Genomic DNA, 27,918 nt, shown 5'->3' with positions numbered 1-27,918 from the left:
ATTTACCTGACATATATACTCATTATATATATAAAAACTAATTCTATGTATTACGTTATTATTAACTAAAAAAGCATGTATAATATAACACATTTATAAATTATTTGTTGTAGTTTTAGATATAGGTGTTCATCACATTCTTCTATTTAAACACAGAAATAAAAATCAAAACTAGTTTATACAAATTTGAAAATGTATATATTGTCGGCTATATAAAATGTACAACTTTATTTTGTCTTACATTATATTACAACAGAGAACGCACTTGAAGCTTCTTAACAATATCACAAGCATAGTACAAGTAAAATATACAACTCTAAATTCGTCTAAAGTTTACAGTTGTACATTAATACTTATACTATGTTTGTATAATTATATGTATAATCTTAAAGTTACTTAAGGATAACACATCGTAAAATTTTACAAATCATGTGCTTCATTACATGTGTGTGTCTTACAATCGTACAAATACTTTTTACATTTGCGAGTATAGCACTATCGATTTTTTTCTTCCAAACGCTTCTCTACGTTCTCGAACCCAGCGTACTCGGATGGTAAAGCGTCGTGTCGGCGCCCCATTCGTACGGGCCCTCATGTGGGCCCAGCGTGACCATCGTGCCAGGACCCAACGTTGTATGAGATCCAGAACTGACCATAGCTGGTCCGGAAGACACGTAACTGAGAGGTGGTCGCGGTTGATCGCGCAAACGCGCGTGTTTCACTTGTCTTTTATACCTGAAGGAAAAATATAGCAATATTAAGAGAAAATATCGATATTAAAAATTAATAAAATAATAGAAAACACATCACATTACTGTCAAAAATAAAATAATTTTATAAAACTTCTACTTTTAGAGAATTTTTCTGTTATTATATATAAACTACTAACTTTTAATAAATAATTGATATATTGACAGAGAGAAGAAAGAGGAAGAGAAAAGGAGAGTTACCTGGCATGCATGCAACACAATGTACAGCTGGAGACTATGGTAGCGATTCCGACGAGGACCGCGATGGCCAAGACCCATATCTGCGTCATGGAGGCATCAGCGCGGGCTACAACGGCTGCACAATGCTGCACTTTTTCTACATGATATGTCTTATACACTTTCTTCAGTTCTTTATTCCTCGGGTCAGTCAGCAACGATCGCATCTCGTCCAGGTCGTAGGACTCCTTGCCGACCATCTGGAAGCACGAACTGGTCGAAGAAAAGTCCAGGGAGTTATCCTCCTTCGAGTAGAACTGCGTGTCGTAGACATTGACACTGATCGGCAGCGAAAGAGCCTGTTGAACCGCTCTTTCGAAGTCCTCCAACGTCTTCCTGACTTCGACCGGCGGCTTCGAGAACACGAACTTCAGCATGTCGCGGTCGCGCAACAGGAAGATCCTCACAGTAATATTAGTCTCGCCTCCCGGCGTCACCGAGTTGTTCGCCGATACAATCATCTCCATAAAGCCGTCCGCGTATCCCGCCATGGAACCCGTCGTCCTGAGCTCGCCAGTGCGCGCATTCAATGACAATTGCGACGGTATTTCCTTCTGTGACATGGAGGGATCAACCAGAGACGTGAAAGACACCTTGCTCATGTTGTAATTGATGGACAACGCGCTGGAGTCGGCATCATAGGCCTCTAGGGTGATTAAGCTGGTGTCGATTGGCACGTTCAAGCGAACCCCCAGAGTCACGTTGTCCTTCTTGAAACGCGGTTTATTGTCGTCGATGTCCAGGACCCTGACGAGTACCTGCCTCTCCGATGGGTCCTGTCTATTGTACGGTTTCGGTACTGTGTCTGACTTTTTGGAAGAGTATTTGAAACACTTCACCGTCAATAAATGAAACTCGGCGGTTTCCCGATCAAGACGACCATTCGATTTGATGATCGCGGAATTATTTTCCAGGCGTTCCACCACGAACGACCCCGCCTCGTTCCCATACACGATTTCATAGCCGATCATTCCGTTCTCACCGATATCTTCATCGACCGCTTCGATCACGCCGACTTTGGAACCCACCGGCTCTTCTTCCAGGACGTTCAGCTCAATCGGCGGACTATCCAGGTTGCGTTTGAAATGCGGTTTGTGATCGTCGATGTCGTTTACGATCACCTGGAGCACCCTGGTCGCCTGTTGAGGCGGCTCGCCGAGATCCTGCGCTACCAAGATCAACGTATAGCTGTCTTTGGTTTCTCGATCGAGTAACTTTCGCGTGCTGATCAAGCCGGTGTCGCTGTTAATCCTGAAGGCGCTCGCATCCTTGCCAAAATTACCGTCCTCCAGGAAACGGAAGGTAATTCTGCCGTTCGGCAAATTTGGGTCGTCGGGATCGGACGCCACCACTTGGAACACGGGACTACCAACGGTGGAGTTCTCCGCGATGTAGGCTACCTCCTCCAATGTTGGTCTGATAAATAGAGGTACGCCGTCGTTGCTCACCACATCGCCGATGTACAGGGTAAGGCTCACGTCCGAGTACAGAGTTGGCTCGCCGCCGTCTTGTGCTCGCACTCGCATATTGTATGGCTCGGTTCTGCCTTTGCCAGTCAATGCTCGTGCCGAGTAAATCTCGCCCGTTGTATGATTTATTTTAAATAATCCTGAAAGAGTATAAGTCAAATACACAATCAATATTCTAACAATTTATTGTCACAAATGTACAAACTACTTTTTATTTCTTTTTTATGTCTTAAAATGTTTTATTTTGCTTAATTAGTCTCTATGCATAAAAATAGAAAGAAATATTCTTAAACTTCTAAAATAATTTTAATTTCAAATCATGTGACATTTTTTATATCTATATTTGTAACTAACTTTAATATTTTGACCCTACCATTAGCTTCGCCTTCGTCGATGATCTCAAAGTGGATCGTCCCGCCTTCACCTTCGTCCGGATCGGTAGCTGTGGTGTTCACCACGCTGATTCCCACCGGTGCGTTCTCCGGAATCACCGCGGTGTAAGATTCCTGTTCGAAGCTAGGAGCGTTATCATTAACATCGAGGACATCTATCGTCACCAAGGCTCGACTACTTCGTTGCTCGGCTCCACCTTGGGGCATGTCTGACGCCACGACATAAAAACGCAACACCGATTGTCTCTCCCTGTCGAGAGTTGTGTTTGCGGCGATCTATAAATTATTTCTTTTATTATTCATCTCATTTTAAAAACTATAAAAATTATGTAGGAAAACATAGTTTAAAAAATTGGAGTATTTTTTAGATATCCTTTAGATTTAACGTTTAAAATTTAGATTAGCTCTGAAGAAATAGAATCTTTCAGATATTTTTTTATTCTTTGAGTTCTAAAATTTAAATTAGAACATTGTTAGAGATCACAGTTTTACCTGGATATTGCCCATTATGGGATCCACTTCAAAAAGATTGGCGTTCTCGCCTGTTAAAGAGTATCTCACTTCACCATATCCTCTTTGGACTTCTTGTTCAGTTTTAGAGCTATCCATATCCAATGCCTGCACGTTCAACACGATTTTCGAAGGTTTAGCTGACTCCAATACAGAGATCTTGTAATCCTTTTGTCCAAACACGGGACTGTTGTCGTTGATATCGTGAACTTCGACGATTACGTTGGCCTCCGACATCTTTCGCGTTATATCGTAATCTCTGGCAAGCGCTCGTACTTTAAAGCGAATAAACTGAAAGTAGGAGCAAAATTTTACATCTTAAAACATACATTAATAATCTTGCTAAAATTTTATTTTAGATTTTCCGAATTTTTTATTACACAATTTTTAGTCTCAACATTTATGATCTGTATTTAAACCATGTAGTTTTAAAATTACAATTACCTTCTGATTCAGCACTTCGTAATCCAGCCTCTTGCTTAGCACCACGTTACCGCTCTGAACACCCACATTAACGTAGCCTTCGTCATCGTCCTCTCTCACCAATTCGAACCTTTGAACCGAATATCCTGTCGTCGGCTCTTTCGCCGACAACATTAACAACGTCGTACCCAAGGGTTGTTCTTCCGGAACCGTGATTTTTATCGTCGGATTATTTGGTGACCACCCGGAATTGGTGAACGTCGGATTGTCATCGCTGTAAGCTTGTATGTAAATTATCACCTCCACCTTGGCTATCTGTTTATCCTTGTCGACGACGGCATTCAAATCCTTCGCCTGCACCGTAAGTATTATGACAGCGGCCACTTGATAATCTAGCATTCGGTTAACAGTTATTACACCGGTCGTGGAATTTATTCGAAACGCCGTTTTGTAATCGTAAGAGGCAGTGCTCTTCAAGGCTACGCCGGTCTTGTCGACAGCCCGTATCGGTTCTACCAGAGAATATTCCAAATATGCGTCTGCGTCGGGATCATTTGCTACCGCCCTCAATACAACTTCACCTGTTCATAAGAAATTCTTCATAAGCAACAATAATTTACCGACAAGTAGTTAAAGCATCGAAAATAAAACCGTTATGCGATATTTTCACAGAAGCTGTAATGTCTGAAAGTATTTAATAACAGCCAAGTATAGAAAATCTGGGATCTTCAATTTTAATTCTAAAAATGACTCGTTTGATATAAAGTTAATTTTTAATAGGTAACTGTTTATTAGCAACGTACCGATGGCTGCGCGTTCCGAAACATGAACGGTGCACGTTGATTCATTGAATGTCGGCGGTTTATTATTTACATCTATGATGTTCACGGTGACGGTAGTGGTGGCAGTCTCTCTGACAGGTGTACCTGAATCAACGGCGTACACAATCACCTCGTATTTTTCACCGCCAGTCTCCAGATCCAAGCGAGCGTCAGGTGAGACAGTTATGATGCCAGAACTGTAATCAGCCGCTCTTATTAACTTTACTGGTATCGATCTTTATTTTATTGTATCATGACTGTTAAATCTTGCAAGTTAAAATAGCGAAATAAAATAATTATAATAAAAACAGGCCAGAAAAAAAATTAATAAGAAAACGGCTTTAAATTCTCTAACATATTACATTTCAGTTATCTATAGTGGACTTTATATTGCACCTGGAATCGATAACGAAATTATCCTTGGAACCGGACGCGATATAATACTGCAGCAAATTATCTCTTCCGTCGGGATCGTTAGCGATAACTCGAATGACTTCCGTTCCGGGAGATGCGTTTTCCAAGAGCCTTGCACGATAAGCATTAGGACCTGGCAAGTTCGACTTGTAGTTTCCTCGGAAGATAGGCTTCTGGTTTCCGGGAACACCGACGCGAACGAAAAGCTTCGCCTCGGAATATAATGGCGGTGTGCCGGTATCAGTCGCGCGAATCATCAATTCGTAAATGCCCCTTTCAGTGTCGCCAGAACGAACCGGTTTCGACATAGTTACCTCGCCTGAGTCCGGATTAATCTGTAAAATTCATATTTAAAAGCAAACGTTAAAAAAATGCATCCCTATAAAAAGATGTAAAAGGATTTTAACGACGAACCTTGAAAACGTCATCTGTCATACTATTATGCCGGCTAATCGAATACACGACTTTCCCATTGCCCTGCATAGGTCCGTCAACGTCGGTCGCCCTGACGAACATTTGCGGATCAAAGCTGGTAGCACCTTCGCGAACGGTCCTAGAATACTCCGGCTGTTCAAACGTCGGCTTGTTGTCATTAACGTCGTCGAGCTCAATAAGAATATTAACGGCGGACACTCGACCGCCGCCGTCCGTCGCCTCCATCGTCAAGGAATAAGACTTCTGCGTTTCGTAGTCCAATTTGTTCGCCACGAATATCCCGCCCATCTGCGAATCGGTCTTGAATTTGTCCGCGCCGAAACCACGCAGGGTGTACGTTAATTTGCCGAAAGAACCGCTGTCGTAGTCCTTCGCATAAACGTCACCGAAACGAGTGCCGGGTTCCGCGTCTTCCGGGACCGACAGTTTGTACACCGACCGAGAGAATTCGGGGCTGTGATCGTTGGCGTCTAATAGCTGGATGTGCACTCTGCAAGTGGCTACCTACAAAACAATGATTTTCGTTATAAAAACCACATTGGCAAGGAGGAATAAAACAACTGATTATTTCTATTTTACGTAAGCATATACAAAATGATATACATTTCAAAGTTATTTAAATGATTTTTAATTGTCTTATTATAAAAATTAATCACAAATTCTTTAAGCGATATAATTAAGCTACGTAATGATATTTTTAATTTTAAATATTATTGAGAACTAACCACTTCGCTCGCTACAGTCGCGATGACGTCGAACTCAATTTCTCTCTTTGCAGGATCGTCAACATCGTAATCGAGAACATTGACATCCTTAGCCTTGATCACTACCGGTACTCGACCCTGAGCCTCTTCGGGACTAACAATGAATGCTTTGCTGATTCCAGGGTATCGCGGCACATCTCGCAACGCCAGGAAATACTTGGCATTGTCGCCCACGTCGCCATCGCTCACAATCATATTCAGACCTGCTTAATCATGATGTCGTCAAACACGAGGATCTCCCCGAAGAAGAAACAAAAACGGTAAGTAGAGAAACGCGAAATAAAGAAAATCCCAAATTTTACTTGTATCATTTTTATAAATAATCTCAACACTTATATCTGTTTTATAATTAAAAGAGTAAAGAATATATAATAAAATTATCCTTTAATCGTTGAAACAAATTAGAGAAAAATATCTCAAATTAATGATGTGAAAACACTGATTCATTTAACTTTACCGAAAGAACACGATTTTTAGCAAGCTCAACGACCTGGTAGAGGAGTGTCCTTTCCAATATCCTCGGAGATCTTGATGCTGAAATAATCCTCGTTGAAAGTAGGCACGAGGTCATCCACGTCTGTGACGACGATTGTGACGATCGACGTCGCGGTGTCGGCTGGTATTTCATTGTTGATCAGCTCGGTGGCTCTAACTTGGAAGGTGTAAATACCGCCGTTCTGCAGGATCCTGGGATCCTCGCGATCGAGTGATATGTTGGTCGTGACCAGTCTGCCAACCGTGACATCACCGTCACGGGACATCTCGAGATCGAAGTGACCCGCGTCGTCGTCCTCCAGCGTCAGCAACAGATTTCTCGATTGACCGGTGTCACCGTCACGTGCTCGTACTATCAAAACCGTGTGACTAGCTGCTGTGTTTTCCGGAAGCGCCGCGCTGTAAGGCGCATTCAGGAAGATAGGTGGCTGATCCTAAGAGAGAAATTTGTGCAAAAGTTCATTTCGCTGATTACATTACAGCTTTTTTACAAGGAATTACTTTCTTATCTGTTTCTGTTGATTTTATAAGGCCTATACTTTGCTGATTTAGATTAACATTACTTCTATCATTAAAAATTGAACAATTGTGCCATACGTTTAAGTAAATTAAATTGTAATCACTGAGATAACGAGTCTCGCAATTTTGTTTGCTATTACATGTTAATATTCGTCTCTATTATATTCAAGATTTCTACAATTAAACTTAACTTAATAAAAAGTGAGATTAAATTTAAAATCAATATCTAAAAATAGAATGTACCAAGTGTTTAGTAGTGCGAGGAATATGAGATAAAAATAACATTGCGATAATCTCGTTACTTTAACGTGAATGACCCCTGTGCGTTACTCGTGACCGAGATGAGTCTTCACTTGATAGCGTTCGCGCTGACAGGCAGAGATTGAATAACAGGTTGATGATTTCCTACTAATTTTATCGTAAATGATGTTATTATCCAATATAGAACTACCGCCACGCCGACTTTGTATACAGTTATCTTAGTGATGATCAAGACCTACTTACCTGAACATCGAGGACATCAACGGCAACGGTCGCTCTGGCCTGCAACCTCTTCGACGGATCATTGGCTCCGTCGACAGCCAGCAAATTAATCAAATATGAATTTCTCCTCTCATAATCTAACGGTTTTGCTAACGTGATTTGCACGTCGTATTTCCCTTCAGCGAGCTGAAACAAACCGCAATAATCTCAATCATTTTCCATCAACTAAAGAATAATAATACATATATGTATATTTTAAACATATTTATATTTATGCTTAATTTAATTTGAGCAATTAATTTTCTTAATTTAATTGTTCTAATAATCACAAATTAGTTACCTTCTCCGTGGAGACGTTGAAGACCTCGCAGACGTCGTCGTCGCGCGACGCCGAGACGCATTGCACGTGAACATCGGCGTTCACACCACCGTCGCGATCCGTGATCATGATCGTGCCCGAAGGAAGTAACAGGTCACCCACGTGCGCACTTTCCGGCACTCTGGCTGCATACGGCCGGCCGTGATAAACCGGTGGATTATCGTTTTCGTCGAGCACCGCTATTTCGCGACGAAGGGACACCGTATTAGGTTCTGACCCGGCGACACCTTCATCTGGAACGAGCAAATTTATTCTCAATAAATTCAATCAATTTTTCTCTTATTATGACTCGATAAAATAACTTTGTTATATTTCATTCGATACACACAGCAATACTTATATATAAAGACATCTAATATAATGGTACATAAAAAATATAGAGCAAGTGTTTTAATTTAATTTTGTAAGGATTGTTTATAGAAATTTAGCTATATATTAATGTATGATGATTTTGTTATGTAATAGATTAGCCATATCATTTTACCTGTTATGCTAATAATGACTTCGATGAGGTCTTGTACTTCTCTGTCTAAGGCTTTCCTCAGAGTCACTACTCCAGTCTCCCTGTTCACGGTGAAGTATTCGCCGCTGATAGAGTAATGCAATTTGGATTCTTCAGGATCCTCCCCCCGGAGAGTATAAACGGGAGCACCGGGTGGTGCACCCTCTGACACAGCCAACCTGGCCATGTCTCCACCTTGAATGAAGTGAGGCGCCCTGTTTATCACTTGACCCCATGACGAAGACCACGTGGAGATCAACAGCAAAAAAATCGCCCACATCGTCACCTGCGATTAATTTGTGCTATAAGTCAGTCATAGCGACAAAGAGCAAAACAATAAAATAAACCAATTAAAGTTAATCAAATTTAATTTAAAAATTAAACATAATAATAAAAAATAAAATATGGCTTATTATTTAAATATAAATCTTAGAGACACAAATCAGACAATTAATTTTATTCTTATTTAAATGACAATAAATAAAATTAACGCCTATCTCCGATACATAAAAGAGAATCAGATTACAATTATCAAAGCAGAAAAATCTGCTATCGATCGAAAATTATTATTAAAGCCTGTAGGATTGTCGTGCCCAAGTTCGTCGAACCATTATTCGAAAAGTTACGATCGACGCATGCAAACGAGCGTGCGGATAGGAAACAGCTATCGCGTGAGTAGGATACAAGATTCGCGCTTTAGCCTCCACTTAAATGCGACTATCTGCCGTCTACTACTACATTCTTCTTAAGTCGTTGTACGGGAGAGAGAAGTTTGGCGTGCAGGCGATCCGCGACCGGTACTACCGACAAATCGCAGTCGGTCGGCTCGTCGAAATTGCGTTTTCCGCCGAGTGAAATGCCGTTAGAAATCAGATTCCATTTCAGGAGTTCGCAGAAGCCGATCTATATGTGAGAATGGCTCGACAACGTGACCAAATCGAATCGTAGGGAGAATCGAACGGCAGAAATGCGTGACGTTTTTTCTTTTCATAGTTTGCATGAAGAAATCTGTCGTGCGAGTTCGAAGAAAGCTATTTTTATAGGGAAAAAAATAGGGTCTGCGCTTCAAGGGTTTAATTCATCTTCTAAGAAAATTTATGTTACAAGAAAAATTTGTTTTGTATAAGTGAGAGATCTTTTTATATCTTACGATACGAGAAGAAGGCTTTAACTTCGAAAAAGTGTATAATAATGTATCACACCAACATTATTGTATATATCTAATATAAATTTTTATATAAATATCTAAATTTTACATAGACTTAAAAATTTATTTTTAATAACAAAAACGGTTAATTTAGAATTTACATTAGCAGATTATCATTGACCGTCGTAAAAAATTGTGCTCGCTTTCTTAACTACTACTCCCACGCAACGTTCGCAACGAGACATCAGTCGCGTCCTACCCTTGATATCGCGTGGGCAAATACGACGCGCCTTGCGTTACCGTATTACTAGGCACTAGAAAGGAATGATGCCGGCAAGAGCAACAGTGACACACAGCGTGGGGTAATGGCCCTGCATTTCCTCGACGCCTTGGTGCGTGCAGAGCGACCTCGACTTCCGCGTTCTGCCGGCCGCGGCCGGCATCGAGAATCGCGTCTCGCAGCCCCGGAAGATGTAATTATTAATCGGTCGGAGGAAGAAAATTTACGGTTGCCGTGTACATACTTGATGCTACCCCCTTCTTTTCGTACATCTTAAGAACAGCTCTCGAATGCGAAATCCATATTTACACGCCGCGCCGGCTAGAAGGAAGCGCGTGTTACGCGCGATGCAAGATGCAATCTCCTGCAGCGAGGATAAGTGCGACACGCGAACGAACGCGCACGAGCGAGTTCGTAATAAGACGAGAAGCAATGCTCTCTAAGGATACGAAGACGATGGTTGATAAATGCGAATAATACGTGCTCGTGTATGCTGTGGAATTTCTGAAGCTGCTAGTATTAATACAAATTTAAGTTTTATATAATCATTATTTTAGATAACTAGATATTTTTTGAGCTAATTTCTTCAGAACTCTTCAAATATTTCTTTCCTATAATCGTGTGATCGTTATAACTTGAGCTCTATTTGGTAACGTTACATTACGTCATAATGCTGGCAAAGACACCGTACGTATTAAATCTTAGTTTTCATCATTGTTCCTTTGTACCACCGTGATTAGATAAAATGCAATTTTCTTCGGTCTCTTGTCTTCCTTGTCCTTTAGTTTTTATAAACGAATAGAATTGAGAATCAAGCACTCGACTGTGAATGCGCAATGAAAGTAGAGGCCTGCAGTAATTACCATACACTGAAAGCGAGATTTCACTACGTAGAACAATTACTCTTAATTGTTGAACGTGAGTCAATGCAGATTTGCGGACAATGAAGCAAATTTATCCTTTCAACGAAATCTCTAAAACTTGAAACTTGAAACATTAATACTTAGTTTCATGTTTTGAATACTTAAAATAAGATAAATGTAATCCTATACTATATACAAAAGAAAGAGAAAGAAAGAAAAGTGAATTTAATAATATTGAATAGGGTTTATTTGTTAAATATAAAAATTTCAAAGTTCAAACAAGATTCTTTATGCAACTAATCCATAATTGAAAGCCGCTATTATGATTTCGCAATTCTTATTTAACGCGAACATTGAATGATGCACACGTTAACGAGAGCGCATTATCTCGAAACGAACTCGGTTTCTCCGACTTCGTGTACTTGGAGTAATGCGGAAAACTGCGAGGTGCGAAAACCGTGACGATATAACCGCGTGCGTATCGACGCTTTACCGAGCGGATTGTGACACGTACGGAGAACCTTAAACAGAAGCGACTGTTACTGCAAGCCAAGTATAAAATGATACCGAAAGATTGAATGATGACTGCGGTCGCAGCTGTGCAGACGAGAAAGGAGTCAAGTGCAACTCCCATGCAACGAAACTGTTTGGAAATTAACGCTTGCGAAAGATCGCCACGGACTCATCGCTACTCTATGTTTAATTATTGTGGTTTTACAACTACTGCAATTTTATTTTTATGACAAGTAAATTTGTTACTATTGTTTTTACACATGCCTGCGTATTTGTATTAAGAATTTAGATATATGCATTGAACAGGCAAATGAAAAATACATTGCAGATAATATAAACTAATTCTTTAGTTTGTCTATAATAATTCTTATTTTTTTATATCAATAGTATTTTTTACCATAATAAAGCGGTATAAATCAATTTCAAATGTAATTAATGTTTTACATCTTGTAAGTTGATTACTCAGCGCGAATAAATTTCTTGGACATTTAATAAATAAGATGCTGATTTCTGCGAATAACGTGTGTCATATATTAATCATGGATTCTGGGAATAATTTCTACAAATCTATATAATATATCAAATTGAATATTCTCTCGTTATAGAATGTGCATACATTCTTATCTGTAATTTTTTTCCAATTGACCAAAAATTTAAATAACACTTCTTTAGCAAATAAAAAAATATTGATAACTTATAGATAATTTACGCCTTTGTTAAAGTAATGCTGGACATCAATAAAAAAAAAAGTACAATTTTATATTGTAATTAGTAAATATTTTAATTTATTACTTAGAAATCTGTACAACTTTCTGCAAATCATAGAAGTGAGTTTAATTTACCGCGAAACTTTCTATCATCTTTATTTCCTTGGAGGTAAACAATAACAGAAATTAATTAAAATTATGTAGGTGATGAGATTCAAGCTTATCGGACCTATTCTAGAAATAATTTAAGAAATAGATGGCTAAATCTATGGAAAGGGGAGTGGGGGAAACGGAGAAAGAAGAGCGCAAGTGGGACAAATAGCAGGAACGAGCGAAAGAGGAAGCCATAAGCAAGGAAAGAGCAAGAGAGAAAGAAAAAAACCGTTACACCCCTCTTCCTCTGGTCTCCGTTACGTTACGCGGTTGGAATCCTGACACTGCGTGACCAAGTGATGCCAGGATGAATGACGAAGAAAAGGAATATTCTGGTGTGCGCATCTTTTCCTGCAGATCTTCACTTTCATCAACACGCTTCGTAAAGAACACGGCAATTTTTTGAATTTCTTAAACACTCGTAAATGATCCTTAAAATAAACTAGTAAACCACTTATTTTTTAATTCTTCGTATTATATGAGAATTTCGTGTATACGGTTTATGATTTGTTCGCGAATATAAGACTGTTCGCTCCTTTCGGGTTACTGGAAATTCAGACAATCCCTGGAATCATTTGTCCCCTTAATTGACGGAAGTCACGCAGCACGCGCGCAAGAAAATTGTCGTCGAAAAATTCGCGCCCACGGCTTTTCCTGTTCCTCGAACTTGACACTGGTTCCTTGAATCCAGGACTTCGCCAGACCGCAAACTCACTGTCGGAACTGGTTTCTCCGCGACGACTGACGAAAAAGACAATAAGAATTTGATCGAAGACTTACGTGGCCTCGCCAGACTAAGTCAATTATCTGTAGCAATATGTTGGAATTTTTGACAATGCATCAATCAATTCTCAAAAATTCTAACACAGCGCGAATTATTAATTTAATATATTATATATAACATCGCGATAAGTTATAATATAATATATTGTATAAAATATTTAACATATGAATATCCAAATTCTTTTCTCTATTTTCCGATATTATCTGAAGTTGTTTTATTGAATTTATATATGTCATAACACACATATAGATATTATTAAAACCAGATAACCGATACAGGTTTCAGTGCCGTCGATGTATCACCGTTCTGCAGGTACCCAACAAAAGGAGAAGCACGATTATACCGTTGCACCAAGAAATCGTCAAGGAACGAGACGACATCCTCAATCGACGACCCCGATTCCTCGATTTGCATGAGCGTCGATTTGCAATCGTATTCAGGTCCAGTGTCCAATTTGGATCCCTCTTTTTCTGTTATATTATTTCATCAATGTGCAATGAATTTAGAAATTGTAAATAGTGCTCTCTAATGTATTCAACTGAGAATAATAATTACGAAAAGAGTGACGCAAATACAAACTAGAAATAGAACAGAAACGGGAAACCCCAAGTCACTCGAATTTCCAGTAGTCCGAAAGGAGCGAGCAGATCTCACACTCACGAACAAATCATAAACTGCATACACAATTCTTATTATATGATATACGAAGAATTAAAAAGAAAATAGCTTATTAGCTTTATTTCAAGGATGATTTAAGAATATTTGATAAATTCAAAAAATTCCTGTGTCTTTTGCAAAGAGTATAGAGATATAAAATCCTAGCGAAACGTTTCTCTAGTGACGGAGACAATAAGAACTCTTCCAATCAGCAATTAAAACAAGAAATAAATCAGCATCTATCTAACTCATATTTTATTGTTTCAGGACGAGCAAATCTTCAATATTGGCAGTATTCTCAGACACCTGTCAAGTTCACGGAAATCGAAACTGATCGGTCGTCATCACCTCCACAAAGGACTCTCCGTTATTTGATCAGTCTCTTCACATAAAAAGTAAGTATCCAGGTCGACGTTTTCGGCAATTAACGCACGTGTCACGAAATCAAGAAGTTCATCTCACACTTCTCCATAAGCTCACACGACTTACCTTCCAAAGTCGCTCCAAGATACCGCGCTCTGCACAACACGGTTTATCACCTCATCGTGTCACGACACCGCACGTGCTATATTCCCGCGCACCATTCGTTCTATGTTCACTTAAACGTATTCGCGAAATCGCGTCGAATCCGCATGACACACCTGCGGAGAAGTAACTATAAAGTAAATAAGAGGACGAACAGAGGCGCGAGAAAGTGTCTCTTCTACTCTCTCGGTATCATTGAACGTCGGCGTCGTTCCGGACCGAAAAGAGAACCAACCGGTGTCTGCCAGCCAATGGACAGGTCTATACTGCATCCTAAGGAGGTATGCGGCCTCCACCACGGGAATGGAAGGTATGGAGAGAGAAAAAGAGAGAAAGAGAAAGAGAAGCCGCGCGCCTCGGAGTAAGGAGAGCCTATAGTCTGTACTCGGTAAAGCTCGACCGAGGACGACGACGACCTGAGGTGCGAGCCTTTTTTCTCCCATTGTTACTCAGAGTGACCCTCGAAATCAGTTTGATTCGACCTTCGGTAGCAAATCTAAAGATTGCGTTTAGTCTAAAAAATTTAATAGTTTGCAAAACGATTTTTCTACGATTAGAAATCTATTGGATAAAAATAATTTCAGTTTTTGTAATATATAGTTAATTTTTATTTCTCTATATTTTATAACAATTTATATGCAAAATAAATGAAATTTTCTGTAATATAGGTATTACAATAGCAAATTTTTGCGGCAAGGATTTAATAATGCAAAACAAAAAAAATTCTCCTTCAATCTTTTGTTAATTTCTTGAATAACCAAGTTAAATCATTAGTCGAAAATTGTTGTGGTTTATATAATAAATTGTAATGACTCATCTAGTATAACATATGATTTGACATTTTTAATGAAAAATGACAGAAGATTGGGACTATAATAAGAAACGAATCGATGATGAGAACGGAATTGCGTCATCAGTTTTCCTGACATTTCGTTTGCTAGAAGCAATCTTGAAGGTGTTGTGACCTTTCAATGCAGCTCCTTGATTAATCTGCAGGTACATTATGAAAGTTATTTTTTTGGATCAAGTATATTCACGTTAAAAAATGAAGTTAATCTTATCGTTAGTCATACAAACGTTGCGATAAAGAAATGCATGTCAATAATTATGCTTTAAAGAGAGAAAGTAAATTTTTTTTGTTCAATGAAGTGTGTCCGTATCCATAAAAATTAAACAATTATCTTCTTTAAGAATCTTTTTATAATCTCAAGCTTTAAGAGCCGCTTCAACTTTAATATCCAATCAGCAAGATGTTGCCACTTAAAATGAAAATTATTAAAAGCAATATAATATTACAGTACCTAATTTATAATATTAACATAGAAATACATTTAACGGTAATATGTATGTATATTATTTAAAAATGATTAAAGTATTATTTTCTCATTATACATATTATCAAAGATACAATTTTCAATTTTTTCAAGTATACTTTGAACAAGCTAGTTTTTGTAAAATTCAAACAGATTACAGAAAAGAATAACACAATTTATGTCAGTAATTAAATAGCATTTTAAAGATGGTATCTAGATGCAGTGTAAGCTGCGGCTAAGTTTATCTTCAAGTTCCCCGTTCTCGTCCATCTCATCAGAGAGATAGTTCAAAAGGTCTCTTTCTCTCTCATTCTTTCTTAAGGCGAACGTTTAACGTGTACAGGCTGTAAAAGAGCAACGTTAAAATGCCGAAGGCTCGATGTGCTTCGTCCCTCTCCGTTCTCTTCACCCGTTCTTCCACTTCTCTCTCTCTCTCTCTCTCTCTCTCTCTCCCTCCCTTCCTCCCTCCCTCCCCTTCTCTTCCACTCCCTCTTCTTCCTTTCTCGCTCTTTCGCTCGGTGGGGATAAAAAGGACGCGGAAAAGGGGTATCCGTGAATCGTAGCGTGAAAGGGGAATAAGAACGACGAGAGAGGAACCGAGAGATAGGTACAGAAAATCAGTCAGGTAAGAGGAGGACGACCTCGCTACGGCGAGCGTGCGGGGAAGGGGATTTGTACAGTTAGCAAAGGTTGTGCGGCAAGCGCGACTCCACCTTCGATAGAGTATCATGCCAGCATCTAAAGTCGGACGGAGATTGTTTTCCTCTCTATAGAAACGGGACAACACGGTGATCAAGACCTATCCAAGTCTGTCGGAGATCGGGCGGACCGGATTCTGGGTTTCCAATCGCGGTGCACGCGCCTCGGCTTCCATAGCATGCTGTCGAAATCGCCACGCTGGTGAACGGATTGCCTTGACGTTCGGTCTCAAGAATCTATGTTTTGATTTCTATAATTGAGTTAGCTGATTGTCGATTGATGAAAAATGCAATTCATAAAAAGAAATAACAATTAAAAATCGGTATAATATATTTTTATTAGAAAATATTGTAAAATATACTATAATCTTCACAGCATTATACATAATTATAGTCATCCGTCATCAAATTAACTTATTAATATCAAGCTACGTTATATGTTAATCATACATTACACAATTACACAGGTCTCATCGTTTATAATTTATGATTAAATATAATTAGAGATGTCTCGCGTATCTAGCAAGAAATTAGCAAGAATTCTAGCAAGGATTTCGTGTTTGCGAGGCTGCAGAAATCTAGAAGATACGTAACGCGTTGTGTCCGCGTGCGACAGTTTGTAGGATAATAAATTACGTTAATAAGACTACAAGGAAGAAAAGAACGGCGTCGTGGGAGAGATCGTGTCTGCCAGCATCATCTCCCGACGCAATCCCTCTCTCCCTCTTTCTTTCTCTTTCTTCCCATCTTTTTGTTTTTGCAACTCGTTTCTGCAGACGTTTGTGTCCTGTTACGACTTATGGGAAAACTCTCGTGAACTATATGAAGAACAGGGTGTTGTCAGTTAGATAACCCACTTCTCACGCGTGCGCCCGCGCGCGCCTCTCACACGCGAGAGACCTTTCGAATCAGCATGGCGATTCCTCTCGCGCAATAATCGCGATCGCGAACCGATCGCACGGAAGATCGCGATTTCGAGAGGCCGTACCACGTCCCTGTCGCAACATTTTCGAAAAAATGTGGAAAGTGACCTATCGCGCCTTCATTTTTATTCGTGTAACTCACGTAAATAATTCAATAGCTCGGTATAAGAATGAAAGAAATCCGTAATTTATATGATACGATTTCGTATAAAGCAAATCTTGCAAATTACGGATTTGTTTCCCACATTGTACATTAAAGCCTTCAGGTGCAGTTACTTTTGTAAAGATATAATTTTAACGAAAAATGGGCTAATGACACAGCTGATTCTGTGGACGTGTCTTTGAAGTAAATTATTATTTGACTCAATGTTATTCTATCAGTTTCAATTTCTCTAAATAAAGTAGAGTCGATACAACCAATAACTGATCAATTTTGCAAAAAACATGAATGTAGTTTGCGGAACTACTTTCGAACTGCATTCGTGTGGTTTGCACGTAACAGCACGTAACTTTCTGTTTATTCATGAGCTTCATGATGTGCTATAATAAATCCACTCAACTTTCCTCACATCATTATAATAGCATGATACATATGCCAATCGTTTAATGTGGTAAGATAAATAATCCGACATTACAATTAAACATTATTACTGGTTCATCAATATTTATATCTAAAGTAAGAATATTAATTAAATAATGTATTTATTCACAATAACTGCTCAGCCTAAATTCCTATTTAAGAAATTTGAAGAAATAGTTTCACAAAGGTTTCTCTCTTCCGTAGTTCGCAGAAATATTTCACGGATACCTGCGAAACCAGTTGGCGCGATTTCGTTGATTGCACTTCGCCGATAAATTATCCAATCAGAGCGAATCGCCTTTATCGCTCTGTCGAACCCTTTTTTTGGGGGGGGGCTTGACAGTTTCGGGCGAACGCGATCGGCGTACTACACGCCCCTTTTTTATTTGATTTTCGATTCTGCACGCCTCTGGGACAAATCTTTCGTGTAATTTCCAATATTTTCGCCGGCCGATCGAACATGTGTCTGCAACGGCATCGATTTCACGGCAACCTTTTATCGGCGCTGCGAATTTTCAAAGTGTGAAAAGGGTTTGGGGCTCTATGCTTTTAAAGGGTGCGCAAATAGCGTTGCTGAAAAAATATGTGTTGGAAAAACCCATAAATAAAAGCATCTTTTTGCGCGAAATCTATACTTTTCTGGAAAAAATAAATTCTATTTTTGTTTAATTATAAAAAATATATAACATGTATATATATGCCAGATTGCATTATAAAATTCTTAAACTATTTTATTTTCTTTAAATAAAATTTTTTCTTTTCTTTTTTCTAAAGAATCTTCGTCAAAGATCAAACACACGTGTATACTTTAGATTTTTTGTTAAGTATTCTGTCACGATTGTTGTATCTCCATAAGATAGTAACACGTGACGCACAAAATAATAATGACCATTCCAAGAAAGCGTGTCAGCAATAAAAAGTTTAACGGCGTTTTTTTTTTGGTAGAGATGAATTGCCTCCGGGAAGTAAATCAGATAAATGCCATCCACATAGGAAATCATATTCCATGGCCAACTCGCGCAAGCATTGTTTCGTGAATATTGAACGTCTAATTTCTTTTCTTACTTTAGGGGCCCCCAAGCATCCAAAGGCACATAATACCAAACATAGTGGCATAGTCTCACGAGGAGAAAGTGGTTTTATTCCGATCCGTGTGGTGAGATTTAACCGTTGTAGTTAAATCTTTACAACACCCGGAAAAATTATATAAGTTGTTTTTCTATGACACTATTTATCCTGTCGTAAAAATCTTAGATTTTTGTATTTTACATGCTTCACGGTGAAAATAAATGGCTGTTGCTAAACAAATAAATAAACAAACAAACAAACAAATAAAGAAACAAATAAACAAGCAAATAAATAAAAAATTGTCTAAAATGGTCTAAAAAAAAATAAAATTTTCAAATCTTCGCAATTTGTATTTCTAAATTCAAGCGAATAAATATCTTTCGTATGCTCATCGGCAATTATTTCTAATTTAAACTCCAGTCTATAAAAAAGAAGCTAGCAGACTATGGATGATACCTCTTCTTTTCTATGCAAATAATAGCACGTTGAACCGTTGCAATGCGTTCGAAAGAATGGCGTGAGATACGTTGAAGATAGATCTTTGCTAAGTCGGTCGATGTACCTCTACTAGGTGCAACGTTCATAAACACACGATGCGTTCGGAAAATTACTTAGGAACATTATAATTATGCAAATTGATCGAACGGTGCCGTAATATCCTCGCATTAAACGCTCCATCTTCCGTTTATGGCATAAGAGAAATTTAGCGCAAGAACCCGCGGCGCGCGACGAAAGTAACCGCGCAACTCACGTGTGCTACTGCTGCTCGTTATCAGATTACAACCGAGGGTCTGAAAAGCGATTTTACGATGATCCGAGCAATTTCCCGACGTAATGCAATTTTGGAAAAATATCTTGCAATTGTATCCAGTCGCACAGTACGGATAATAACACTTTTTAAACAAAACAGAACCAATTGATAACTCGATCGATTGATATTGCGTCCTATTAATATTTTGCAGTTTGCTAATCGTAAAAATAATGAAGATTGACGTTGACAATAATAAATAATAACGATAATAGCCAATTCTGACATTTTAATGTATTCTAGTTTTTTCTTTGTATATAATAAATGTAAATGCGCGAAAGTTTTGAGATATTTTGTATAAACTATCAAAATTTAACTATCGAAATTTTGTGCTGCAATCGTAAGCCAGAATCCTCTCAACGCAACTCTAGCGAAGATACTTGTTATTTATATGACGAGTATCTTCCAATGTCTCGAATTTTTCTCATATAACTTCCCGTGCTTGGGAATTGTATTAATAAGTAAAAAATATTTACAATTGTCCCCCCCAGTGACATGTGTTCAATCTGGTAAAATCGCACGCGATTTACCACAAATATCAGACTTGAGAAGTAAAAATTTCATCTAATCATCACCGGAAGGCGGATCTGTTTGTTTCGGTAGAACAAATTATTGACAGTACACTCAAAATGTATGTGAATATCCTTCGATAACACGAATCCTCGTGTAAACAGACGACACGTGTTCTTGATATTTTTCGTTCCCGAAGTGTATGTAGGCGCCGGTCTTATATTATTCACTATAGAATCGCGCGCGATCACGAGAATCAAATCCCGGAGTTTGCTGATACCGGCCGTGTGAATGTGGTATTAAAGTTGTCATTCCGAAATACTTCATATCAAAAATTGATGATACCCTGATCTCGATGGCAGCTAATACTTCGCACAAGTCAAATTGATTAGTGCCCGTATCTTCGTTTCATTGATCCCTGTACAAACTAATATCCTACGGTATTAAAGGCGCAAGATACACTTTTTGATAGTCTCGTTTAATGGGCACTGCACACTTTCTTTCACATTACAACACGATAATATTTATTTGGTTGCACGATAAGCGCAGTAACGATTGTTGTCTGCATATATGGCTGTCTATCCTTGTTATATTATTTTTCGAATATGACTAGACTAATGTATAGGTAATCAAATAGGAATAAAATAAAGTGTGTCTCTTACAGAATAACGCAGGCCGAATTCGAGGAGAAGATTATCAAGATTTAATTTATATATAGAAAAAATGATGAAGTAATCGCTATAATAAAACGATCGATTCTTGCAGTATTTCGTAATTTTGCTCGTTGAAATTCTTCCTCGAGTATCCCGTTAACGCGGTACTGCGGTTTCTATAGTGATATATCTGACATTATCAGCTGATTAGCGTATATGACATATGGTCACCGTTGATTTTATTAGATTATCTGCAACTTATTTTCAGCCGTATATTGTGCACGAGCGTTAGATAACCACAAGACTACGAACTTCCACGAGGAAATATTGTAAGTAATAAGAATATATTTTTTATAATCTTCCACGTTATCTTTCACGCAATATAATATTTAATTGAAGATATATTAAGTATTAAAATATTTATATATAAGGTTTAATAATCGATATAATTAAATTATATAATTTATTTATATGCAAAAGATTGTTTTTTTTCCTTAAAATAGAATTTTGTGCTTGCACTCACTTCTAAGATGAAAACGCCTGTTTGTGGTTAACCCGTCGTACTTTACAGACAGACGGTATTCGAAAGTATCTAAACATTGTAGAAGACATAGTACGTTACAACATTTATACAATCTTTTCTTTGCAGCATTAATAATGGAAAAATGTTTTTATTTTTACTAAAAAGATTTTTGTACAATTCTCGACTTAAAAATAAAAAGATAATCTGTAAACATTTGAGATAAGAAGAGATTTAAAATTCAAGATTTTTCTTTATAAAATTTCTCAGCATATAAACGTTAATTTTGACCTTTGTTTCTTTAAATATTGTATATCTTGATTTTTCGACGCAAATACGGTAAAAATGCGTTCGAGAATTGATTGTAAATTCGGGAACCGTTTATATATCATAATCTCAAAGTGGTGTAATCGTCCTAAAAACCTCTAATCTTCTAACAAGGCGGCTACATCGCCGTGGCACGCGTCTAATGCATACACGAGTAGAGGAGCGGGGAGAACGCTAGACGTACCCCTCTATGGTGATTATGGGGTGAACTCTCTCGGTGCCCCATAGAGCCTCACGGTGGCCCTAGGTTCGTGGAGGGGACGAAATACCCCCGGGACGGTATATATGCTCTAAGAGCCCCTTGCCACATGCACAGTACCAAATTGTACCCCGCCTAGTCCGCTCGTCGGTGAATTCTTATTTTCTCGTTTCGATCGACGTTACGTCGTTACGTGAATTTCCATTAATGTTTGTTCTTACCTTCCGAGAGTGCAATTTCTACTCTGTGCTGTGTGCTATTTCGGGAAATTTGTCTTGCCTCTAAGTTGCCAAAAGAATTTTGGCAAAGTACAAGTGTGGATTTTGATATGGTACGTGGAAATGTATGCAAAATTTTCTGAACAAAGCTCGATAAAAAAAAAATTAAAACTGATTTTATCGAGCTTTGTTCAGAGATTATAAAAAATTTAATAATTTAATTTAGAAATCTTGGAAAGCGAAATAAGAACTATAAAATACAATTAAATAAGAATATATATTTTGAAGGAAACTATTTTTTTAACGCTCATGTTGTGATCATAACAATCTTCTGCACGCAATGGGTATAAAAGCATCAGAGTAAAATTTTTATCGCTTTGCGTTTACAGCAAGACACGACGATGTCGTCAGAGTACTCATTCTGTAGCGAGGGAGGCTTCGACGAACTCTCGAGTTCCTCCGATTCTGGTTTCGATGTTAGCTTTGAATCGCCGAAACACGAAGTACCAGCCGACGCTCTATTCCCTCCTGCTAAAGAAGAGAAACGCAAAAAAACGCGGAATACTCGTTGCAAAAGTCCCACGCAGGTATATAAATTAATCAATGTCTCTCAATATTTAATTTATCTCTATAGAGGATTCCATTAATATAATGAAATAGTTTTTACTACTTTTAAATAGAATTTTTCAAAAGTTTCCTAAACAACAAAAGATTAAAAGTTTATTTAAAATATATTCAAGAATCAAGATATCTTTTAGGCATTCCTGAGATCCGTAGTCTACCCAGTTACAACTCTTATCTACTTGTCAGCCAGAGTTTTTATCTACTTGTTCCTATCTGCTTACTTAAAGCTTATACTCTCGTAGTGCAGGCATTGATTCCTTCTCTCAATACCCAATTCTGCAAATAGGTGCTCAGATTAAAGAGGAACCGGCGGATAAAGGCAAACGACCGCGAGCGTCACAGAATGCATACGCTGAACGATGCTCTGGAACGTCTGAGGATGGCCCTGCCGACCTTCCCCGAGGATACGAAGCTCACGAAGATCGAGACGCTCCGTTTCGCGCACAACTACATCTGGGCACTGTCGCAGACTTTGGGCGGCAACTCCGACGGCGGTGAGATTACGGTGAATGTCGGCAACGTCACCGTCAGCATCACCGAAAACGGCAACATGATCACCTCGTCAACTGGAAGTTGCGCGGTGGCGGCTCAGAAGAGACTCGGGCCGCAACATACCGCGGGTTTCCCGTATCCACCTCAGGAGCGATTTGTCGCGCCCGAATGGCAGGAATACGATTGCTACAGCGATCAGAGCGTGAGCCCGCCGATGCAATATCAACCCTGCTACGATCAGAGGATGTACCAGGTTCACCGTCCTCAGCATCAGCTAGCGCCGCCGTCTCATCATCACATGTCTCATCACAACAACATGTATCAGTGTCTTTAAACGTCGACGAAGTGCAGATAAATTCTAATGGCTTGAACGAGTCGGTTTCTTCAGCGTTGATTATCTTTATCCGTAGATTCAGCTCAATCTCTCCGTCTACGCTGTTACAAATAATTAAAGAGATACACAAGAATGATTATCTCTCGGATAACTTAATTAAAGACTCAACCAGAGGAAGAAATCGAGTATAACTGAAAAGTGTTTTCCAAAGAGCTGACGTGATTGTAAAAAGAAAGGACAGTGTGCTATGATTATCGTTATCTACTTTATAAGAGAGTATTTTATTCGAGAAAAGTATCAAATCGCTTTTACTTACGGTGTAAGTCGATTAGATGTTTTTTTCAGTTTTACTTTTAATCCTCCATAAGCATATTTTGCTGTACATCAATCAGAAAAATGGTAAAGATGATATAATCAACAGGAATAACAATATTTTTTCAAGATTGACACTTTTATTTTAAAATTATGTAAATTTTTTTCTATGTTAATATTAGAAGTAGTTTAATTTTACGTTTCAGTGCGGAAAATGTTGGATTTTTCATTGAAGATTAATTGTAGATAATTAATGAATGATGAATTTCTTACGTTTCAAGTACTGTATTACACCTGCGTTCCTTTGTTCTAGTCAGAAATATTCTTAGTTGATCTCGAACGCTCGATCTCATTTTTGTTCAGCATATCTTAAGATATATATAAGCTTTTAAATTAATTTAAAAAAGTATATAATGCCCACCAGTGCTCTTATTATAATACGCAACTGCTGATTCAGGGAATATATTGTATATAATTTATACGTAATCAAAAAAAATAAAAACATATTTTACCTAAATTTCTTTTTAAACCTTTTTTTCAGCTACATATATGTAGCTACATATCATATTAATTATATTTAAACATTTCTATCTTATTAATTATAATACATTTATACATTTTCTAGAATAAAAAGTTTTAGTTTTGAAGTTTCGTAATACGAGGGAGAAATAGAATTTATAGAAAAGTATGTAATATTATTTTTATATCTTATTGTCATATTTTTATTATTTTATAAAAGATTGAAAAGTTGCTAGAACACAGAAGTCTTAATTTATAGATTCTATTCTCCCAACAAAATGTTCTGATCCACTTCACAGGAATGGAATAGTAGTTTGAGAATGAACGAGCACGTGTCAGGACACGCGTTCTGCACTGAAGCCACCGCAGAGCAGATGTATCACAAATCGTGCCTGAAGTTACATCCACCCATATAATCCGTGAGATTACATGTAAAACATGACTACGATTCGTTCAATCAATGTAAGTATTGAATAACCAATTTACACAATTAGCTGATTATCCCGAAATAAGTTCTCCCGTTAGGTTTATTCTTATTACAATCAGCTTCAACTACTTTGTTACATACTCTATTTTATTTACTTTATTACAGTATTTTATAAAAAATAACAAATAAACATTATAAGCATAAGTAAAGTGTAAAAAGTTGTATACATTAACAGTTTTTTAAGAATAATATAAAAATTGATATGGAATAATTATTATAATATAATAGCATTCTTTCGCATTACGAAATTATATTTAGCATTTTAAAATAAACGATTCAAAATTATATATAGCGTTGCGAATTTTTTCCAAACATCTGCATAACAGAAAATAAATTATAATACTTTCGTAATAATTTTCCATAATTCCATAATCGTGTATAAATTCTACCGTGCTTGAATAATATTTGCTCGTTATTATGCAAGAGCATCTTGATGAAGAAAGCAATTTACATAACGATAGCAAGTGGATATCCCCTTATAGTGTAACGGCCAAGTGTTAACAAAATAAATAGGCGAATTCGATCGTTCGATCAAACGGAGTACGAGTGAGAGAAGATCTGTCAAAACAGCCCTTCGGAGCGTCCAAAATGGAAGGATAATATTTTCCTGTCTAATCTTTGAAAAAAATTCACTTTACTTCCGAGATCCACCCGTTCGTTGTGATAATATTGATTTATGATTAACCATCACGACGTATTGTTCAATTAAAAATTACATCACGTATTTATTACCCATTCTTTTATTTTTTATTGATAACATATTATATGTTTAATTTTTCATAATCATGTATTTATCTCATAAGTCATGAAAATTATTTTATATAAACGGAAAAGTAATGCCTCCTGTTTTTACTTAAATTTCTGTATTTACTTCAATTTATTTAGATTTACATTCTAATTATCATATTTATAACGTGAATTTTTAATCAACATGGTATTATTGTAATAAAATATTTTTGGTTAATGTTGTCACACACATTGCAAAGATTGAAGCTTCTAATGATCTTTTGCTATCTACATTATTGTTCCGCACTAAAACTTAATTTCTGTACAAATAAATGTAATAAGCTGAGAGAACTTCGCGGAATGCTAATGTAGACGCACTGATCCATCAAGACTACTGCTGCGCGAACAATAATTTCCTATACAAGATCTATTTGCAAACAGCGTGCAAGCTGCGACGAATCCGTTAGCACGCTCGATCGTTTCCCCAAATCTTGCCAATAATAGTAATGCCTCAATGGTGCCATTATGTGGACGATATATCAATGTGTGCATAGCGCACGACAGACGGCCAGCATCCATAAAGGTGTTGGATTTTGGGGGATTCAATCAGTTTTTGCCGAGAGCTTACATCCCGTCCACGTATCCAGTAAGTTAAAAAAAAAGATAATAATGTATAAACAGGCGCAACACAAACAGTTCCATCGCTTACTTTTTTACCTTTGCTACAGAGTACTTTTCGAAAAACGTGCCAAAACTTTTATTTATAAATTCGTTTTTGATCAATTTAACAATTAATACTTTTTTGAAAAAAATTAGATGCACCTCTTTTGACATCTCTTTTTGCAACACTGAGTATCAAACGTTATAAGTAATAAGATTTGTTTATATCGCAGAATACCAATTGTAAGTTGCGTCATTCAATTAAAATAACCACGTTATTTTTGTATGAGTATTAATTAATTTTTCAACCAGACACATCTATCTGTCATCAATTACAGGAACATAATTTTGATCGTTTATTCCGTTCTGCAGAAGCGAGACATTTTTTTTCAAAATATATAGCTTGTGGGTGTAGATGCAAGAGGGATTTATAGTGATTTACGTCAGGTTCTCGTAATAATTTACGTTATTCCCGAATGTACGGTGTTCTTTTTTGTTTTTCTGTTTTTTTTTGCACGTTGCGAGGTCGCAGTCGTAGTGATTTCGCTTCGATCGACCTTTCGTTAGGTCGTTTCCGTCGAGTGCGCATATCGATCGCCACGGTCGGCCCTCATTGTACCGGCGCGCTGGTCTGTACGGTGACATACTGGTGGCTGACAGAGACGGTAGTTCCCCCCCACAGAAAGAGAGAAAGCCGCACGGCAACGAAGGGAACGAAGCACGGGTACGGGGGGCCACGGTCATCGGGAGGGTGAGACGGTCTTTCCTAATTCAGGAAAACTCGTTAAATTACCTTGACCGATCGTTGAGCACTTAATCGAAGATTAATGGCCGTAGCTTTTGAAGGCCCGGAGCTCCACGAGCGCGATTCATCCCCGCGTTGGAGATTTAATTCGTTTCACGAATCGGTAGTCGCGTGTCATTCGCGACCGAAACTGCCGAGATTAACAATTAAATTCCGCATTATCGAAACGATCGTGCTATCATAGATGTGTGATCATTACTCTGAAAAGACAATGAAACGATTTTAATGTTCTTTAAAGAAGAAAATACGGGTAATCAGCTTCCGTGACAATAAATCCTGAATCTCTAATGTGGCGAAATTAGAACGCTATATAGACATTCTATAAATATAATATAAATATTTTATAAAATAATCTTTTCAAAGAATTTCATAAGAATTTATTTTTATTTTTATTTTGCTTTTATCTTGGAATTTCTGGGGTCTCGATGTGTTTATTTGCAAGCGTACAAACAACGTTTACTCATACGCCGGAGGAAAATTCAGTGAGCATCGTATTTCCGCATCTGTTTAGACGCGTCGTGTGCAGGGTAGCCGGTTTTCCATTGCAAGTCGGCATTTGCAGGCCTTTGTGGTAAACCACGAACAATACCGGTTATGCTACCACGTTGTGCGATCAGCTCTGACACACCACGGAGCACACCACGCGCTTTCTCTATTCGCGGTGACTCGCTCGTGCTAAAATATGGAAAGCCTTATTTGAGTTGCGGCTGATCGGCCGCCCCCATCACCCGAGATTCACGAAATTAATTAGAATGGACCGCGGATTAATGTGCGCACCCTCGTCTCAAATAATGCATTGTCGGATAAATAAAACGCCGAAGAAAGAAGCATGCACGAATTGCTGGTGCGTTTACGCATCGGCGTTATTAACAATAAAATTTACGGAGTGAGTAGAATCGGAGTGAGTAGAAAAATTAATCA

At 38.0% G+C, this 27,918-nt stretch overlaps 2 protein-coding genes across 2 annotated transcripts; one reads left to right on the top strand and one right to left on the bottom strand.

Moving 5' to 3' along the window:
• Positions 1 to 213: 213 nt before the first annotated feature.
• Positions 214 to 14,488, bottom strand: Cad74a (cadherin 74A). The gene is made up of 14 exons (XM_071790643.1): positions 14,186 to 14,488; positions 8,575 to 8,878; positions 8,052 to 8,323; positions 7,733 to 7,897; positions 6,705 to 7,143; positions 6,176 to 6,417; positions 5,430 to 5,954; positions 4,998 to 5,350; positions 4,584 to 4,798; positions 3,802 to 4,361; positions 3,340 to 3,648; positions 2,829 to 3,123; positions 951 to 2,595; positions 214 to 735 (listed from the first exon to the last, which is right to left on the bottom strand). The coding sequence occupies exons 2-14, from the start codon at positions 8,870 to 8,872 to the stop codon at positions 525 to 527; spliced, it is 5,529 nt and encodes a 1,842-aa protein (XP_071646744.1). The 5' UTR covers positions 8,873 to 8,878; positions 14,186 to 14,488; the 3' UTR covers positions 214 to 524.
• Positions 14,489 to 22,433: 7,945 nt separating this feature from the next.
• Tap (uncharacterized) lies at positions 22,434 to 24,252 on the top strand. Its single transcript, XM_071791286.1, has 2 exons — positions 22,434 to 22,625; positions 22,949 to 24,252. The coding sequence occupies exons 1-2, from the start codon at positions 22,440 to 22,442 to the stop codon at positions 23,486 to 23,488; spliced, it is 726 nt and encodes a 241-aa protein (XP_071647387.1). The 5' UTR covers positions 22,434 to 22,439; the 3' UTR covers positions 23,489 to 24,252.
• The last annotated feature ends 3,666 nt before the right edge of the window (positions 24,253 to 27,918 follow it).

Source organism: Temnothorax longispinosus, chromosome 10, assembly GCF_030848805.1.
Source record: "Temnothorax longispinosus isolate EJ_2023e chromosome 10, Tlon_JGU_v1, whole genome shotgun sequence".
NCBI classification, from domain to species: domain Eukaryota; kingdom Metazoa; phylum Arthropoda; class Insecta; order Hymenoptera; family Formicidae; genus Temnothorax; species Temnothorax longispinosus.
The sequence above is the reverse complement of the archived record's forward strand: the minus strand, read 5'-3'. Positions and strand labels throughout refer to the sequence as shown.